This window comes from Thunnus thynnus, chromosome 11, assembly GCF_963924715.1.
Source record: "Thunnus thynnus chromosome 11, fThuThy2.1, whole genome shotgun sequence".
NCBI classification, from domain to species: Eukaryota; Metazoa; Chordata; class Actinopteri; order Scombriformes; family Scombridae; genus Thunnus; species Thunnus thynnus.
This window is the reverse complement of record NC_089527.1, coordinates 21,832,206-21,848,803: the sequence shown is the minus strand read 5'-3', so window position 1 is coordinate 21,848,803 and position 16,598 is coordinate 21,832,206. Positions and strand designations below refer to the sequence as shown.

Sequence of the window (16,598 nt, the reverse complement as noted above, 5' to 3'; positions counted from 1 at the left end):
ATGGCTTAAAAAGTAGGGCAGCGTGTCAAAAGTAAGAGTTTATACTTTCTGTGCAGCTTCGCCTTCCGGCAATAGTCTGACTTAGAATTGAATCAAATAATCAGATTTCAAGTGTTAAACAAACACACTCAAACAAAACAGAAACACACACATATAGAAGCCAGAAAACCAAAACATCAAACATTACCATGTTTATGTTGGCGTAGTTTTTTCTTTACTGAGGCATGTCTTGATATACACTACATGTCCCAAAGGCCTCCATTATGGTGATAAGGATAACTCTCGTGCCGGCCATAATGGATCTCCCAATTCTTTTCCTTGATAAACAGAACAACTTGTCTGCACCATTGCTTCTTTACATCTAATTCTACTTCCTGCCACACCACCATTGACCTCCTGTTAGAGAGTTCGAGTGCTGTGCTGTAGTCTCTGTGTACACTTATAAAACACCCCCAGACAAATACATTTACAAAAGCGGAAAATCAAACGGAAATAGGCAAAAAGTATGTGACGAAAGAGTTACTAAGTTGGCATGGGCCACAGATTTGTGGAGAAGAATGAGAGATAGGAGAGATGGATGCCTAACAGATATCATGTGTATCGCACCTATCAGAAACCACATTTCAGTGACTGCACTGCTTACATTGTGCTTCAAAATGGTTTAAATTGATAGTTTACGACAAATATGAGGTTATGACAACAGTTACCATTACCAGTTATTTTGACAGAAAGATAAATGACATCCCAGTGAGTTGTGTATTTGAAATGGCCCTAAAAAACAATAATCTCACCAAGTTACTTATTTTTGAACCTTAAAATCTTATCTTTTAAAAACATGTTTCACTTATTCCCAATGGAAATAAACTTGTGTCAACAATTTTCTCAATCCAGCTGTCAGTCTTTTTTTAGTGTTTTTGCAATGATCAACTTCTCTTCTTTCTGACACACACTTGTAGAACATTCCTGAAGCGCGGGAAACTAAACTCAAAAGACATGTTCCTGTTTTATAAAGTCTTCAAGGCTCGATATGAGACTGAATGGCTGAAGGAAGTTGAAATATTGTGTGCTGGATTTGCGAAGAAAAAGGTCACACCGGATGTGCATTTTCAGCTGTTGCACCAAAACTGTTGAACCATACAGACCTTTCATTTGCTCTATAGCCCGTCATTAACAGCAAGTGAAACTTCTCAAAGTCACTTTATTGATCATCTTTAAAAGCATTTTATGTTTTTGTTGCAAAATTAAAATAAAGTATAAACCCTAGAGTCAAAGGGACAGGGTCACACTGCAAAGAGCAGGGCATGACTTTGAAGGAGACCATGAACTAGAGCAGTGGGACCTGAGAGAAACAGGGCAGACCAGAAACTCCCACTGTGCTCCTCTGGCAAAGCTCCAGTGTAAACACAGCTCTGGTTTCTGCCCTGGGCCTGACACAGCTGGACCTTCCCTCTCCTTAACTGGCCTCAGGTCACATAGAGATTCAACTCCATTTCCCAGTGGGCCACACTTCTAATCAGTGCTTCCTGCTACGGCCATGAGCTAAATGGAGGTTGGATTAGACCCATTTCTGTTCTGGACCTTGGTGTGCACAGGCCGACCCTGCATGTCAGACTGTGTTATGTTGATAGCCCTGCTGCTCACCCCTCTAATCAGATGATCAATGACATCCAGATGGGAGGATCCGTTCAGTAACAACACCAGAGGCCTGAGAATACTCGAGTTTGATGTTTTATTCCTATTTATGAGTAATCTTCAGAAGGCATCTAAAGATTAGGACATTCTTTGAAAATGAGCATAGAGGAGGGTTAAAGTTGAGGTTAAAATTCAGGTTTGATTTAGTCAGACATGTAGTAGACCTCAAATAATTATGACTAAGTTTAGTGTGAGCTGGGTTCAAAGATGGTGAGACAGTCAGGAGTGCTGGTTGATGTGAACCCACTTATTTTGTTCTTTATGGCAGAGTTGGACAGGAAAAAAAAGGAGAAGAGCAACAGACGGGATGAGAGAGAGAGAGACAGAGATAGAGAGATACAGAGAGAGAGAGAGAGAGAGAGCGAGAGAGAGAGAGGGAAACATTGGACATGGTCATGTTATCACAAAGTGCGCATTTAACTTTGTTAACATTCTTCCCATGACACGAAATAATTCAGTCTAATCAATTAGACCACAGCTGGAATGGAAATAAATGGTGTACGTGTCTCGTCTAGAGGAGGAACTGTACAAGGCACGACAGTGAGATCAGTGAATGGTCTCTTGATGAGATATCGTTGTTAGGACAGTGTGGTGGGGCCTTCACACCACCTGCAGGATATGACTAGTTCCAGTCTACAGATCAGTGCATCACAGAAACCCCTTTAAATCAAATTTAAACAAACCACTCCAAAAATTAAATCATTATGTGGGCACCTGTTGAACCAACCCGTACATAATCTAGAAAGCCAAGAGTAAATTGGTGAGAAAGGAGTATGTATGTTCTTTGTCTAAACACAGTTGAAACAATCCTTCCATCTGAGCTCAGTGAGAAAAGTCACCTCTACTGAGGAGAGACAGATGACCAGAGACGCATGTGTAGGAGGAGGACATGAGGGGGAGGGAGGATAAATGGGGAGAGAGCACAAAACTGAAGGAGACAGACAGAGAGAGGAAGAGTGAGAGAGAGGGAGGACAGACCGTCTGCCAAGTGTCCCTTTTCGAGATAAATGGAAAGAGGGCGAAGGGACAGAAGACAGGGGAGATAGAGGCCAGGGGCAGAATGAGGCTATAAAAGGAAGTGAGGGACGGAGCTGTAGTGAGTGACTGAAGCCTGGGAGGACTGGGAGGATGGAGGCTTTGGAATTCTTTCAGCATAGCCTGATGGGACCCCTGTGTCCCTCCATTAATCACTGTGAGATGGAGAAGGGCAGAGGACAGGGGTGGATATATATATATATATATATATATATATATATATATATATATGTATACATAGTATACAGGGATATTCCAGAGACAATGTCCACAATTAATTTACTTCTGACTTCATTCCAAGTCCAATAAAAGTCAGTTTAAGCTGCTGGATTTTACTACAGCAAAATAAATTAACAGTAACCACTGGCTTGTTATTATGGGGAGACTACAGAGAAGTGAAAAGAAGCTTTTTTCCCCAAAAAACTTCATATCAAACAAGACTGCACATCTATTTATATAATGACTCAATTCAATTAGGGGTGACAGCATCTTGTTTGGGATGAAAGAGTATTGTACATTCTCCTGTGGAAGTAGGCTACATACGTCTACTTCCAACGAACGACGGAAGTACAGTATAAAGTTACATACATGTACTCCCAAGATGGAAGTAAATAAGGAGGTATGTATGGATAGTTACTTCCTAAAGGGAAGTACTTCCTAGACAGAAGTAAATGCTCTAGGTAGGTATAGTATAGTAGGTATATATATGTATGGCTTTGTAACTAGGTTAGGTATGTGTAAAGAGCAACTTCTGAAATGGAAGTAAACCACCTATTTCTGTGAGACAGACAGACAGAGAGAGAGAGAGAGTGTGTGTGTGTGTGTGTATGTCCAAACACATATTGTACCAGATAACTGGTACGCGTGTGTTGTGTGACTGCGGGCTGTCACACATGACTGGGAATGAAAATGAAGCATGAATTGTAATTATCCATGAAGTCAAACCGCTGGTATTCCTACCTCCCTGTTGCTTTGCACATGGATGTTTTTCTATTACTGTACATATTTTAATATCATTATTCTGCATTTTTGCTTTTTGCTAAGAAAATGACCGATGACAAGATATTGGTCGTTTGATTTCATTTGAAGAGGATCACTTCAGTGCTCTTGAGTCTCTGGAATGACTGCAAAGGTACACATGGATATATACTCAGAAATGGGATCAAGCCAGACAGACCACACAGCACCCAGGTGACGTCAAACATCCAGTGGCAGATACCCAAGATACCTTAGAGCTAAAATATAGACTATATTTACATTTACTGAATCTCAGGTTTATCCCATAGACTGTGTCTAACTATAGAGCTGCCAGAATATGGGTCATGTTTATAACCTCAAAGGTATCTGGAACGAGACCAGAGGAGCTTGAAAACAGATACATAAGTTCACAAGTTTTAGATATAGCAAATTGTTTTTAATTAATCTTCTTCACACTACATGAAAATAACTCAAATTAAAAAAAACAAGACAAACATGTATACAGTCCCTTCTCTTTCTCATGTTCCTGCATGTACAATTTGAACAGGACTGAGTTTAAAATGTGAATATACTCAGTAAACACTCTCTAGAGTAGCCAAACTATGTGGGGTCCAGTAGGGCTGTAAAGAAACTCTGACACATTTAACTCCACCCTGCTTCCTTTTCCTGTTTAGAGAGCTTCTCTGGGTAATCTATTTTCTCTTCACACAATTCTGGACTCAGGATGTTTCCCATAAAACTGAACTTCACTAAGCCCACAGATAAACACGGCCCACACTCTCTGCACGTGTGAGAAAACAAAATTTGGCAAGAGTGAAAATTGGCTCACTAATCATCTTTCAGTATCCCACAAACTAATCTAACGTACAACTGACTTTACTGACCTTTTTATCCTTTATTACCAATACTCTGCTTTCAGCTGTATTCATAATTGTGCAGAGATGCTTGTTTAATGAGGCAAACTGGACACCAATGGGGGCAAAAAGCCAAGCTCACCAGGTCTTTCCTCACGATCACAATGCTGACCCGCAGAGACTAATCAAATGATCGCCACCACAAAGTCACGTTTTACAAAAGAATGCTTTTGCTCAGGAAACAATTCTTAAGCAAACAACAGACACACATACTGTACACCCACTCACACGTGAGCGCACATGCTCGTGCCCATCCATCTTAGCAAATGTTGCAGTACAAATGCAGAAAGGTCAGAGGGGTCTGTCTCTGAGGTGAGGGCAACACCTTGATGGAAACTGCACGCTGCCTCTCTTCAGTCACACACGTTCATGCTTGCACATACCAGTGACAGGGAAGCCCAACATATGGGCTTCTCATCCGAGGCTATGGCTTCCTGCAGCACAGCACAATGGGTTCTTCCCCTGATTGTTACAGCCAAGCACTCTCTATATCACAACCACTATTTTGGCAGGGGATGTGCTTGCCATTTTTCTACTCTTATCAAAGTCAGACATCTTCCCCTCGCCCTGGACACACGCCTTCCTCCCCCATAAAACAATCACATTTGAGAGGTCAGACGTGTCTGCTTTCTATTGGCTGACCCCATCGCACATCACTCATACACATTCAGAAGCAGGGTTATGCTCTTAAATGCAGCGTTTCCCGAGTGAACTGCCCGTCTGTGTAACTAATGTTTCCATCATTTGCATCTTTTTCTTTTTCTCTTACGGATATTCAAAATGTACTAGGTTTGATTTAGTTTGTGTGGTTGCAGTAGAATACCAGTGCCAAAAAGGCACATGCAGAAGCTACATTTATCATAATCATCCACTTAGCTAAAAAGAGATAACTGCTAAAGCAGATGTTGCCGATGGGCTTCCAGGTACTGTAGGAATCTGTGGCCAAAAAACTTCTCTTCCTCGGTCACATACCCAATTCCCACAACTCACACATCCGCTGCCACCATCATCCCCTCATTCCATCGTGCTCAAACACAGCTTGAAATATATTCTCAAACACCCGAGAATCAAAGCCTTTCCAGCACTAAAGTGACAAAGTTAGCACTTGGTGAACTAACAGGAACATTTAGAGGATAAAAACCCAGATATTTTCCTCAGGATTTGGTGGGGACCAAAAAAGAGCTAAAAGGAGAGTGATTATTGGACATGCATATTATCAGGTCAAACACAACTCCAAATACAGTAAATACTAAGGTTGCTCTGTGTCTGCTAGATATGTAAATAGGCAACTCTTTGCCTACAATTTCATAAGGTGATAATATGTCAGTGTTGTATTTCCAGCGTGTTTCAGCTCCTAATCTCACAGGCTCTTGCAACTCAGTATGTTAAAACATTGAGTTGCAATGCATATCATGTTTTCCCGTTTGTTTACCATGTAAGAGGAATGTGAAAATCGTGAAATGCACAAATCAAATCTTACATGCAACACATCTTGAGACTTATATTTTTGATAAGCAGGGGAATTCCAAATGTAAAACATCACGTGGAGACGGATGGTGGGAAACAGTACAACACAGAGGCAGGGGTCTGGTTCAAAGAACTAAAACAGTCCCTTGGGTCAGATTTGGATTTGATATTAAATAGAAACATACTTTCTGATACGCAACTGAGTTTGAGAAATTCTGTTTCTAATGGGAAACATGAAAGTATGATGTGTGATAGATTGCTGTTTTCGTCACCCTTTTTACCCTTTTTTAATAAAAACAACTCTTAACAGCCTCATTACCAACAACTCGTAACTACTGAAACTGACTCCTTAATACCCTTCCAACAACTTCTGTAATGTGCACAAACAAATATTTTCCCAAGCAGTCAGATGCTGATTGTGCGTTGCACCCTGAAACCAAAGCTATTTTGTTTTTACTTAGGTTATTTGTATAATCAATGTGAGCTGTTCCTTCATTTGACGATTAACATGCCTGAAAAGAGCACATGGACGGTGCCAAGCTAAAATTAGCCTGATGTCTCTCAGTATTGCGGCCTTGGAGCAAAGCTGCACAATACACAGAGGACCTGAGCTGTGTCACACGCTTTTAATCGAGCCCTGACCAAATCTGATAAAAGCAAGAGACAACGGAGCCTTTTCATCTAATCTGTGAAAATAACCCTTCATCTGAGAGGCCTGAGTATGATATTAAATACCTTACAGAACCAATGAACATCTGACATTCTGAACAAGCTGCAAAATACAGAAAAGCAAAACACACTCATGTGCCACACATTCACAAACACAAACACACAGCATCACAAAGGTGGGCTTAATCTTGTGAGAAAAAAAAGTAGGCCATGCAATGTAAGTAGGCCTGGAGAGAGAGAGAGGGGATAAAAAATAATAAAATCATTACACACCATTTTTATGTGTTATTTTTTGGGCCCAGTCAAACATAATCATTTAATAAAACATCTGTATTCTCCCTTTAACATCAACTTTTATGATAGCTTGTAAAATAAAGGTGAATCCAAGCAAGGGTGTTTATACATGTAGGTGTGTGAGAAAAACAAAAAATCAAAATTTATGTGAATAGGAAGGTATTTTCCAAAATGGAAACAGTAGACTGTAATGTCAGCAAACACATGGAGCTGCTCCACTCTCGTATTGTGTCTTTAATTGTCTTAAAGCTGAAGGACCATGGGTCCATGCATTCATTCAGACTCCTCCTGACTGTCACTAGGTTAATACCACCATACTTTCTCCAATTCACTGCTACCAGAGAAGCTCTAAAAAACTCTCTGACCTGCTCCTCTGCATCCACTGCTATGGACTGACTCAAAAAAGTGAGTAGAAAGAGATTCAGCGTCATGCTCAAGGACATTTTGACACGACATAAAACTGCTTCTGACATGAATATCAGTAGTCCATAAATCATGAGAGAATATGTGGGTTTAGGGACACAACGACACTGCAGCCTGTAGGTCCCAGCTTGTAGGTTCTTAGAGGGACATTTTATATAACATTATGTAATTAATTAGTTCATTCATTGAAAACACATATGAATGAATAACAACAATGGCATAACTTAGATAGTTTACTTAAATGTTTAAATGTTTAATGTGTTTTTGCAAGTTTTATCTCCTTAAAACTTTTGAATATGAAATTCACTCTTCCTTTTTACCTGAACAGTGTTTCCTTGCTGAGCTGAGACAGAGAGAGAGATGAACACAGAAAGGGAATTTTATACTAAAAAGACAGCGAATTTGGAAGTTACTCACTTGATTTGACTAACTGACACTGATGAAGCTAACTTTTGCTGAACTCAAGAATGACGTCTGCAGATTTTGACCCCCATTTCTGACAGTGGAGTCGTGGTAGGAAGGGATGACTTCAGGGCCAGTACAAAGAGATTACAGTAACCAATAACTATATCCATGTACATAAGAGCATGTGAGTATTACATTAAGACAGCTTTCAAGAGATCTGAACCTATCCTCCAACTCCAAATCATGAATAAGGCACATTTCTGCTGACAAGTCAGTTCTACTCTGCATTAATTTTAGTGCTATCATCATTGAGTGATAAAGCAGATAAGTACAGATTGGAAAGTGTCCACCTCTCATAATAATGTATCTTTGGTTCTTGAAATATTGGGATCTGACTGACAGGCAGAATGACTGACACACACAAACACACACACAAACACACACATAGAGGAATGTAATGGCACACATCTTTCTCATTAAGGAGAGTATTGGTTGAAAGTTGTAACATAAAGTATAAGTGCATCCATAAAGCACAACATGTCATGGTTGTCTGCAGAGGTCATGACCCCACCCCTCAATCCCTGACAGGTCAATGGTCAAGTAAAACATGATATAGCTCTAAATAACACCCTGAATTATGTTTCTGTTTATGCACTTTGCAAAAACAAAACAGTGTGTTGCAACATGAGCCATTTCTACAATAACTGTTTTCAGTTTAGCTATTTACCAGCACAAAGCCAAAACCCTCCTCATAGGTGGAACTCCCTGAACCAGACACTCCCACTGTCAGCACACTGAGGTCTGTGTGTGACTGACAAACCGAGCCTGGAGACTTTAGCGGGTTTCTTCTCATACATTTTAGTTGTCAATAGGCTGCGGTTTGAAAGAAAAAGCTTACGAGCAAAAAACAACATGTGGGTAAGAAAACTTACCGCGTGCACTCCTGAGGCGAGAATGGCAACGAAGAGGCACAGAAGCACCAGCCTGCAGTTCATAAAAATAACTGTTAATAATCAGCAAACATAATTATTAAAGACTTGCAGTGAATTGCGCTCATGTTCATGCTCACCTCAGATTGTTTACTCCTCTGTTGTGTTGTTCTTGCATGGTCCCACTCATGCAGATCGCAAACTTAAGTCCCACGCCGCTGTTTCACTTGTGGACACTTCTAACACATGACTGACAAACCTGAGGCAGACCAAGACCCCCAACGTGAATATTACCGTTTACTCATGAGTCTTTACATCTGACCTGCCTGGCTCATGTCTGAATTAATTCACAAAAGTCCCATTTTCACTGTTTTTGCGTTAAAGAAATAGGTTACTGTCCTCCGGCTGTTCCTCATGAAACCACTCACAGAAAACAATTACAATGTTAAATTTTTCACGAATGTATGTCATTAACTTGCTATCACTCTAATAAAGTACATTACTTACAGTCACCCCGGGATCGCGTGCAGTGGTAGGATGACGGAAATAACAGGTATCACGAAGGGATGCGCGGCTTACCTAGCTGAAAAAGTTTCAGAACAGGTACCTGTTACACCAAAACCTTCTCAAATATTGTCACAAAAAACACCAAAGTGTGCCGAGTAGTCCCTCTCCTTACCGAGAAAAGTCAAAGTGTTTGTATGATCAGGGTTGTGTCCGTTTGCATGGGCGAGGGTGGCCGTTTTGGGAGGGGGGTGTGGTGCAGAAGAAACAAGACCAACTTGCATTGATCAGAACCTCACATCGTCTCGGACAAAGATGCAGCCAAACGTGCCGCCGGTGCTCTGCCGTTAAACTGCGAATTACTTTAAGAAAGAGGACAAGAAGTGGTCAACAGGTGTTTTTTGCGGGCACTCTGCACTGTTGCGCACACAGTTGCCATTGCGCGCCGCCACGATGCTGCTACAGACAGGTACCCTGTTACTGCTGGCGGTTCTCTCATCAAGTGTAGACCAGAGTAGAGCAGAGGTAAGTGGACAATGTATATACAGTATATCATTTGGGGGAGATTACAGGTTTACTTTTGCAAAAATATCACCTGAACTGTGATATTTGATATATGATTAAGTTAATGTGTGCAACTTTAAAGCAGAGTTTGACTGAGGAGTTTTCTTCATGTAATTTATACATGCACACATGTATTCTCTATCTGCAAGCAACTCTGCCCTCTCTTTCATGAATTCAGTGTGCTCACATGGTTAATTAAGTGTGTTAATCCCTTTTAGTAGCCTACCACAGTAGTTTAAAATGACATTTGTTTCAGTGTAACTGAGACGCCCGTTCGTTTCCCAGATGTTTTTAAGTCTGTGGCGATTTTATTTGTTTAATTTGTCTTGTTATTCACTTCTTTTATTTGTGGTCGGACTCTGTCACGCTGCTCTGCACTCTTTCTGTTGAGTCTACTACCACTTCTGCCTCCTCCACTTCTGCTGGAGAAGATCAGCGGGAGAGGAGGAGAGGGTGGGGCAGACTAGAAACTCAAGTATGTATGTGTGTGTGTGTGTGTGTGTGTGTGTGTGTGTGTGTGTGTGTGTGTGTGTATGTGTGTGTGTGTATGTGTGTTAAAGAGAGAGGTATAGAGAGGTAATGAGGGAGACAGATATGCACTGTATAGTATACACGGTACAGATAACCATTTATACATTTTTCAGGCATGTTTCTTAGTAGCATAAAGATACTTCTGCTCTTTATTGGCAGCTGTCTGCTCCCACAAAGCCAGAGAGAAATACAACTGCTTTGTCTTCACCAGTCATCACCTGTATCTCTGTCAGCACGTGCTGCTCTTGGTGATTTAGGGATGTCATTCAACCAGTTTACTTCCCTCCTATCCCAAATGTAAAGGTGCACATTCCCATTTCAAGTCAATTAAGATGACATATCAGGCATCATCAGGTAGAAAATTACAGTTAGAGCTGTTCTCGACATTCATGTGAATAAAACTAATGAAGTCGTTTCTCTCAGTTTACAAAATGCCATATAGAAGATGGTTAGAGATTATACATTCAGTTAATTTGTTATTCCAGAACAAACTAACCAAGTAACCTAAAAACATTTAGAAAAATAAGCATGAAAGTTAATTGACCTTTGAAATAATTTGATAAAGCAACTCATGGTCCAATTACTCAATTGCATTTTCAGGGGCTTTCAACCTTGTCACAGAGTCTTCATTAGTGGATGAAGGTTTGAAAACTGTCTATAACTGGTGTGCTTAGGGAAGTGGAATAACCAAAATATACTTAATCAGCTGTGAGAATGAAAATGAACCATTGCAGTGTAAAAATTATAAATACAAAAGTTCTGTGTTTCGAATAAGCTTGATAATGTGGGTCACTCTTTCAGTCAGGTTTTATTGGGAACAGCTAGAATGGAGATACTAATTCAGGTCCAATACAAGTATTTAATGATAAAGCCAAACTTTCAGTCACTAGACCTTAATGTCTAACAAAATGAATCCCAAATTTTAAATAGAGCACATCTGGGGAACAGCTAGACAAGGTGTTATCCCAGAAGAAGAAGGCAATATATGAATGCATTTCCAGATCCAGCTTCCACATTGAAGTAGATAATCCATTTATTACTTTAATGACAAACAGAGAAATCCAATTAGTTGAAACATATATAACTAAAGTCAGTTGATCAGATTTGGTGCTTTATTCAAAGCGTGGGTGAAGTTTCCAGCAGAAACATCTCTCAAACAGAAGTATGTATAAAGGTGAGGAAAAACAGACCAGATTGTTTTATCTTTGATCCCCTGCCTGCATGGATTCAGAAGCACAAACACAAGCTGGACTTAAGATATCTGGACAGAACGAGAGGAGAGGAGAGGAGAGGAGAGGAAACGAGAGGAGAGGAGAGGAGGTGTATGTCTGGCTGAACATCTTGTCACAGATCAGATGACACCAATGAAACTGGAATAATTCAACATTCTGGATTCACTGGCGGGAGTTGCATATTTTTGCCATCCACGCACGGGAGGTCTGCGACAGGAAGTTTGTGATCCTCTCAGGGGCTTTCATCTGTCCAAAGCAGGACGGTGAACAGAAAGGGGGGGGTTTCCTCATCAGTTATATCCAGAACAATGACATAGATACAAGGCTGAGATGCAGTCACATGTTTTAAATTAGAATTTCATGTACACACATTTGCCAAAATTTGAATCTGGTGAAAGAAATAAGTGTCTTTGGCTGATGTCCACACATCAGTGAGTTTATCTCTTTGTGTCCTCGAACAGGACATGACTTTGAGTATCAGAGCCTCCTGTTTGGGCTCTTTCACAATCAGTAGGGATAAACTGAGGCCAGGAGTGAACAGACAGTATAAACAAGTCATACTCAACCAATAATGTGTGCAGGCACATACAAGTGTGATAACCCTGAACCCAGAATGGATCATGATGACTTTAGAAAGGCAATAACGGAGCAATAATGTAAGATTGCCTTGCCTTTAACCTCTCTCCTCTATTTAAGGATGAAGCGACAAGCTAATATCGTAAACCTTTGCTCCCATATTTTTTCTCTGCATCATCTGATCCTGAGTGAATTTCTCTGTTGTCAGAGTTTCTCTCCCTTAGCGGTCATTTAATCTGATCAGAATGAGTCATTTGTAATTCCTAAAGGAGAAGGAGGAGGAGGAGGAGGAGATTAACAGATTCCTGGAGTAACAGTTTGTGTGTGGGATGTGTGATGGAAGTTTTGGGAAATGCGGTAGCTGGTGGGAAAGACAAGCTCCTCTGGGCTGCCAGGTTCCCACTCCCGGCTTGGCCATGATGTTCCAGGGCAGGGCAAACCACAGGGAGCATGAACACAACTCCAAATTGACTGGAGGAAGCAGCGCTGACAACTGTTAATCCTCATACAGCCTGAGGAACATGTGTGTATTGTTTGTTAAAAGCTAAGAATCTTGAATCCGTTAGCCCAAAGTGCCCACAAGGGTGCTTGTAGTTTGGTCTGGAACTGATCCTGTAGACCAGCACCCCCCACAGAGACAACAGCTGACCCTGTCACTGCCACTGGCCACCAACCAAGCAATGCACCCTGGGAAGGCACAACCTGTCTGACCCCTGTTCCCAGCGTTGTAAAAATGCCTACATTTGGAAGAGTTGCGATTGTGTTTGTGTCTCAGTATTTTGACAGGCGTTCATGGGTGGCAAAGATAAGTCTTCTCTGACCTTGATACTCAAGTAGTGTAGCAGGTATGCCCCACTTTCTGCCTCTTTGTGTGTGTGTGTGTATGTGTAAACACCTCTGTGTGTGTTCCTGCTCTGTGCCAAGTGAGGATAGGATTAAATAGTGGTTAAGCATGGTAAAGCCTTGTTCAAATTTCCCTTGAGTCTAAGAATTTCACTCGTCACAGCTGCGTTTCACTTTTCCCACATAAAACATGCCTTTTCTCCCACGCTTATAATTTCTGCACATTAATTGTCTCAACATCAACTTTACTTTTACCCTCGAGATCGGTTACTTCCCAGAGGTGTGTTGTTATGGCCAATGTGCAATTTAGTCATTTAAGTGTGAAATTCGTGAGTCATAAATGTCATTTGTGGTTTGGACGGAGATGGTGTAATGGATACATCTGTCTGACAGAGAGGTGGAGAGTGATGGAAGGATAGAGTGGAAGGGCTGCTGGAGGAGGAGAGATGGAGGTGATGAGGTTATGAGCCCCAGAAGTGGAGGAATGTGGGCTGGAGCCAGCGGTGATACCCCATAGCAAATCTTTTAGTCTCACTCTCTGGCCCCTGACCTGCACTTCCACCCATGGCTGCCAAATTGACCAACTGACGGAGGATAATGAAGTCAGTGATGATGGCATCATTAGATTTATGACTGTCTGTATTGTTGTATGAAGTGAAGAGTGAAGAGTGAAGTTTTGGCTGTTTCTTTCTTCAGCTGTTCTCTGTGTCAGTTTCTGGCCTGGAAAGCTTCCATCTCAGTGTCCTTCTTGACAGGTGCAAGACTGAGAAAAATTATGTTTAGTCAAGTTTTTCTTTATCGAAACCTTTCTTGACAACATAGAAAGCATTTAGGTGTGTGGTTACTCTTTGTGTCTATGTTTGTGTTTTACTGGACAGTGCAATTCTGGTTCTGGGTGTGTCTGTATATAGATATGTGTGTGTGTGTGTGTGTGAACCTAAGAAATTGCTAGTTTTAACAATGTGGATAAAAGTACTGGTTTGCATTGTCCACACATCGGTGCCTTGGAGGGTTTGGCGATGTCTACCAAATAGGGGTGTCATGATTCTAAATCGAAAATTGATTGAAATGAGTATTCGATTTTGACCTTTGCAAGCAGGTTTGCGATTCTCCCAGCATTTTTTTTCTACTTGCATATGTCAGGGATCCTCATTGCCTCTGGGCCCAATGGGGCCCATCTCTCTTTGGCTGGGGAGATGTTACTAGCATCCTGGTCGTCTAGATCCTCCGGCTCTTCGACCAGCTCCCCCAGCTCCTCTGGGCCTTGCAGAACCATGGCAGTGATCCGACACAGACACACACACTGTAGATGATGTTAATGGTTTTCTAATTAAGTTTAGCAGTCTTTCTGTTTGCTGTCCCCCTTCAGGTAACAAGAACAGGAGGCAATAAGCAGTAAGGAAAGTAGCCACTCAGCTAGAAATGTGTTTGGGGGGGTCTTTTAAATCACAATGTGATGATGGTAGGGGGTTCAGTCGTCTCTAGTGCCTTGTATAAAAAGCCTTTGTTGTGTTTTCACACATAACCTGACTAGATAATGCCACTGGGAGGCGTTCAATGTGAATGCTTTGTTTAAATTTTGTCACTGCATTGTTTTGATACCTTGCAATGTGAGAGAAAAGCTGCTGAATTCATGTGATATCATAAAGGGAAAAAACAATTTCCCTCCTCAGAAGCCAGACTAAGCTTTTATGGCATTTTTTCCTGTGTTTGACGCAAAGCCGACAAAGGAAACTGAACTGGAAACATAGAGGTTACATTGTCTTAAGTGAAGGACTCAGCCATCAGGAACCCCACCAGAAGAATTTTAAAGCCTTTATAATGCAAGAAGCTATTAAATTAGTTTATCATTTTCACAGTCTCCATGTTTTAATTTGACACTCTTCCGTGCTTGCTCATCTGACAACAATGTAGCTCTTGAATGCAACATAGCTGACTGTAAAGTCTAGACTTTCTCAGTGACTGGGTTGTTCATTCTGTGTAAAACTCATACAAAGTCATTTTTCATGGTTTACCTGGAAATGTTGCTCCGTTTAGAAGTTCAAACTGTCTCTTGCTCCTGTATTACACCAACATGGGACATTGCTGAAAAATTTAGGAAAGATGTGTGTGTGTGTGTGTTTGTATGTGTGTGTGTGTGTGTGTGTGTGTGTGTGAAAACACAGAACATCCCCATGGCTACAATCAAAATGCACCTTGGTCATGCACTTTCTATTTTTTCCATGAAAGTGCTCCTCTTGTTCCTTCAGTATTTATTAATAATGTAGTGATTTATCTTTTCAGATAAACATCACAAAGTGTGTCTATTCACCCTCTGACTCTTGAAGTTGATGAAAGACTTATCTACATCTCATATTTGGAAACACCACCAGATTTGCCTTTTGACGTCATTAATTTGCCTCACTTGCAAAAGAAATGACTTTTTTCTCCTTCTTGTATTTCATGTCATATTTTTTCCATCTCAAGACATGACTCAGTACTCAAAAGAAAGAGACAGTATGTTCTTATGAAAACTGATCCAGATCAAATAAAGATCCAATCAGAGCTGGCTCAAACTGATTGCTGATCTTTCATACTACATTGCAGGACTGAGTGTTTCTAAACTGACATTATGCATATCAACTAATCAGACAGGGTGGTTATGATTAAAAAAAACTGTATATAACAAATTAGGTTTTGGCAGTATTTTGGCAAAAAATATCCAGGACAAACACAATTGTTCATAAATGTTGTTCTCTTATTGCCTGAATGTTGAGTCTGATAGTTAACAGAATATTACTTTCAGTCACTTTTGGTTTTAAATTCAGTAGAATGTATCTCTGATTTATGCTTAAAAGTTGGCGTTTTCACTGCCAGGCTAAAACCTCTTGTTTCCAAAAAGCAAACATTTTACATTTTTCTCTCCAACTCTTCAGGAAACGGGACAAACAGCTTTGTTTGTAGCTCAATAGCCTCACATCTTTTACTTTATACAACATGTCATGAAGAGTTTTCATAAGCGCAAAGGGTTGTAAAATGTTCTAACAACCTATATCATGTTACAAGGAGTTAAAAGGAGTTATTAGGTCTTTGTCTACCATTAGTAATATTTATATCTATGAAGGTAATCTGTGGAAGATTTCACTTTGATTCTGCCTAGAATTATCAAAGTAGTTCAGTAAGCTAAATAAATAAATAAATATTGTAAGTTACAGAAGCAAAAAAGAGGAGGAGATGCTGGCATATAGAGTCAGGATGAATACAAGGCACTGAAGACACATGACCTTTTGATATTACAGATGAGAAGGCCACATGCTTCATATTTGTCCCATTAAAAGTGAATTGATTAAAGCTCTGAATTAACTGATTAAGCTCTGAATGTGGCATATGTGGTATGTGGTGCCCTTCAATAAGTCGGAGCATTACATGAATGGAGGCACTTCTTATGAACATGACAGTGATATCTGATGTGGTATAATCTGGTTTATAACTCTGTCTGTGAATTGCTTCTCTCACTGTGGACCTCACATATTCCTGCATACTCTTTTCATCTTAACAGCTAG

General features: G+C 40.6%; 2 protein-coding genes across 5 annotated transcripts in view; one reads left to right on the top strand and one right to left on the bottom strand.

The window, feature by feature from the left end:
* Positions 1 to 9,620, bottom strand: part of col4a2 (collagen, type IV, alpha 2) — a 60,334-nt gene extending 50,714 nt beyond the window's left edge. For 3 of the 4 annotated variants that reach the window (XM_067603782.1, XM_067603784.1, XM_067603785.1), the window contains exons 1-3: positions 9,314 to 9,479; positions 8,947 to 9,065; positions 8,810 to 8,861 (exon numbers count right to left, since the gene is read on the bottom strand). In XM_067603782.1, coding sequence (XP_067459883.1) covers positions 8,810 to 8,861; positions 8,947 to 8,996 — 102 coding nt within the window. In that variant the 5' untranslated portion in view covers positions 8,997 to 9,065; positions 9,314 to 9,479. The other variant, XM_067603783.1, reaches the window with a different exon arrangement.
* col4a1 (collagen, type IV, alpha 1) overlaps positions 9,616 to 16,598 on the top strand; it is a 45,932-nt gene continuing 38,949 nt past the window's right edge. Inside the window, exon 1 of the mRNA XM_067603786.1 lies at positions 9,616 to 9,835. Coding sequence (XP_067459887.1) covers positions 9,764 to 9,835 — 72 coding nt within the window. The 5' untranslated portion in view covers positions 9,616 to 9,763. The remainder of the gene's footprint in view (positions 9,836 to 16,598) is intronic.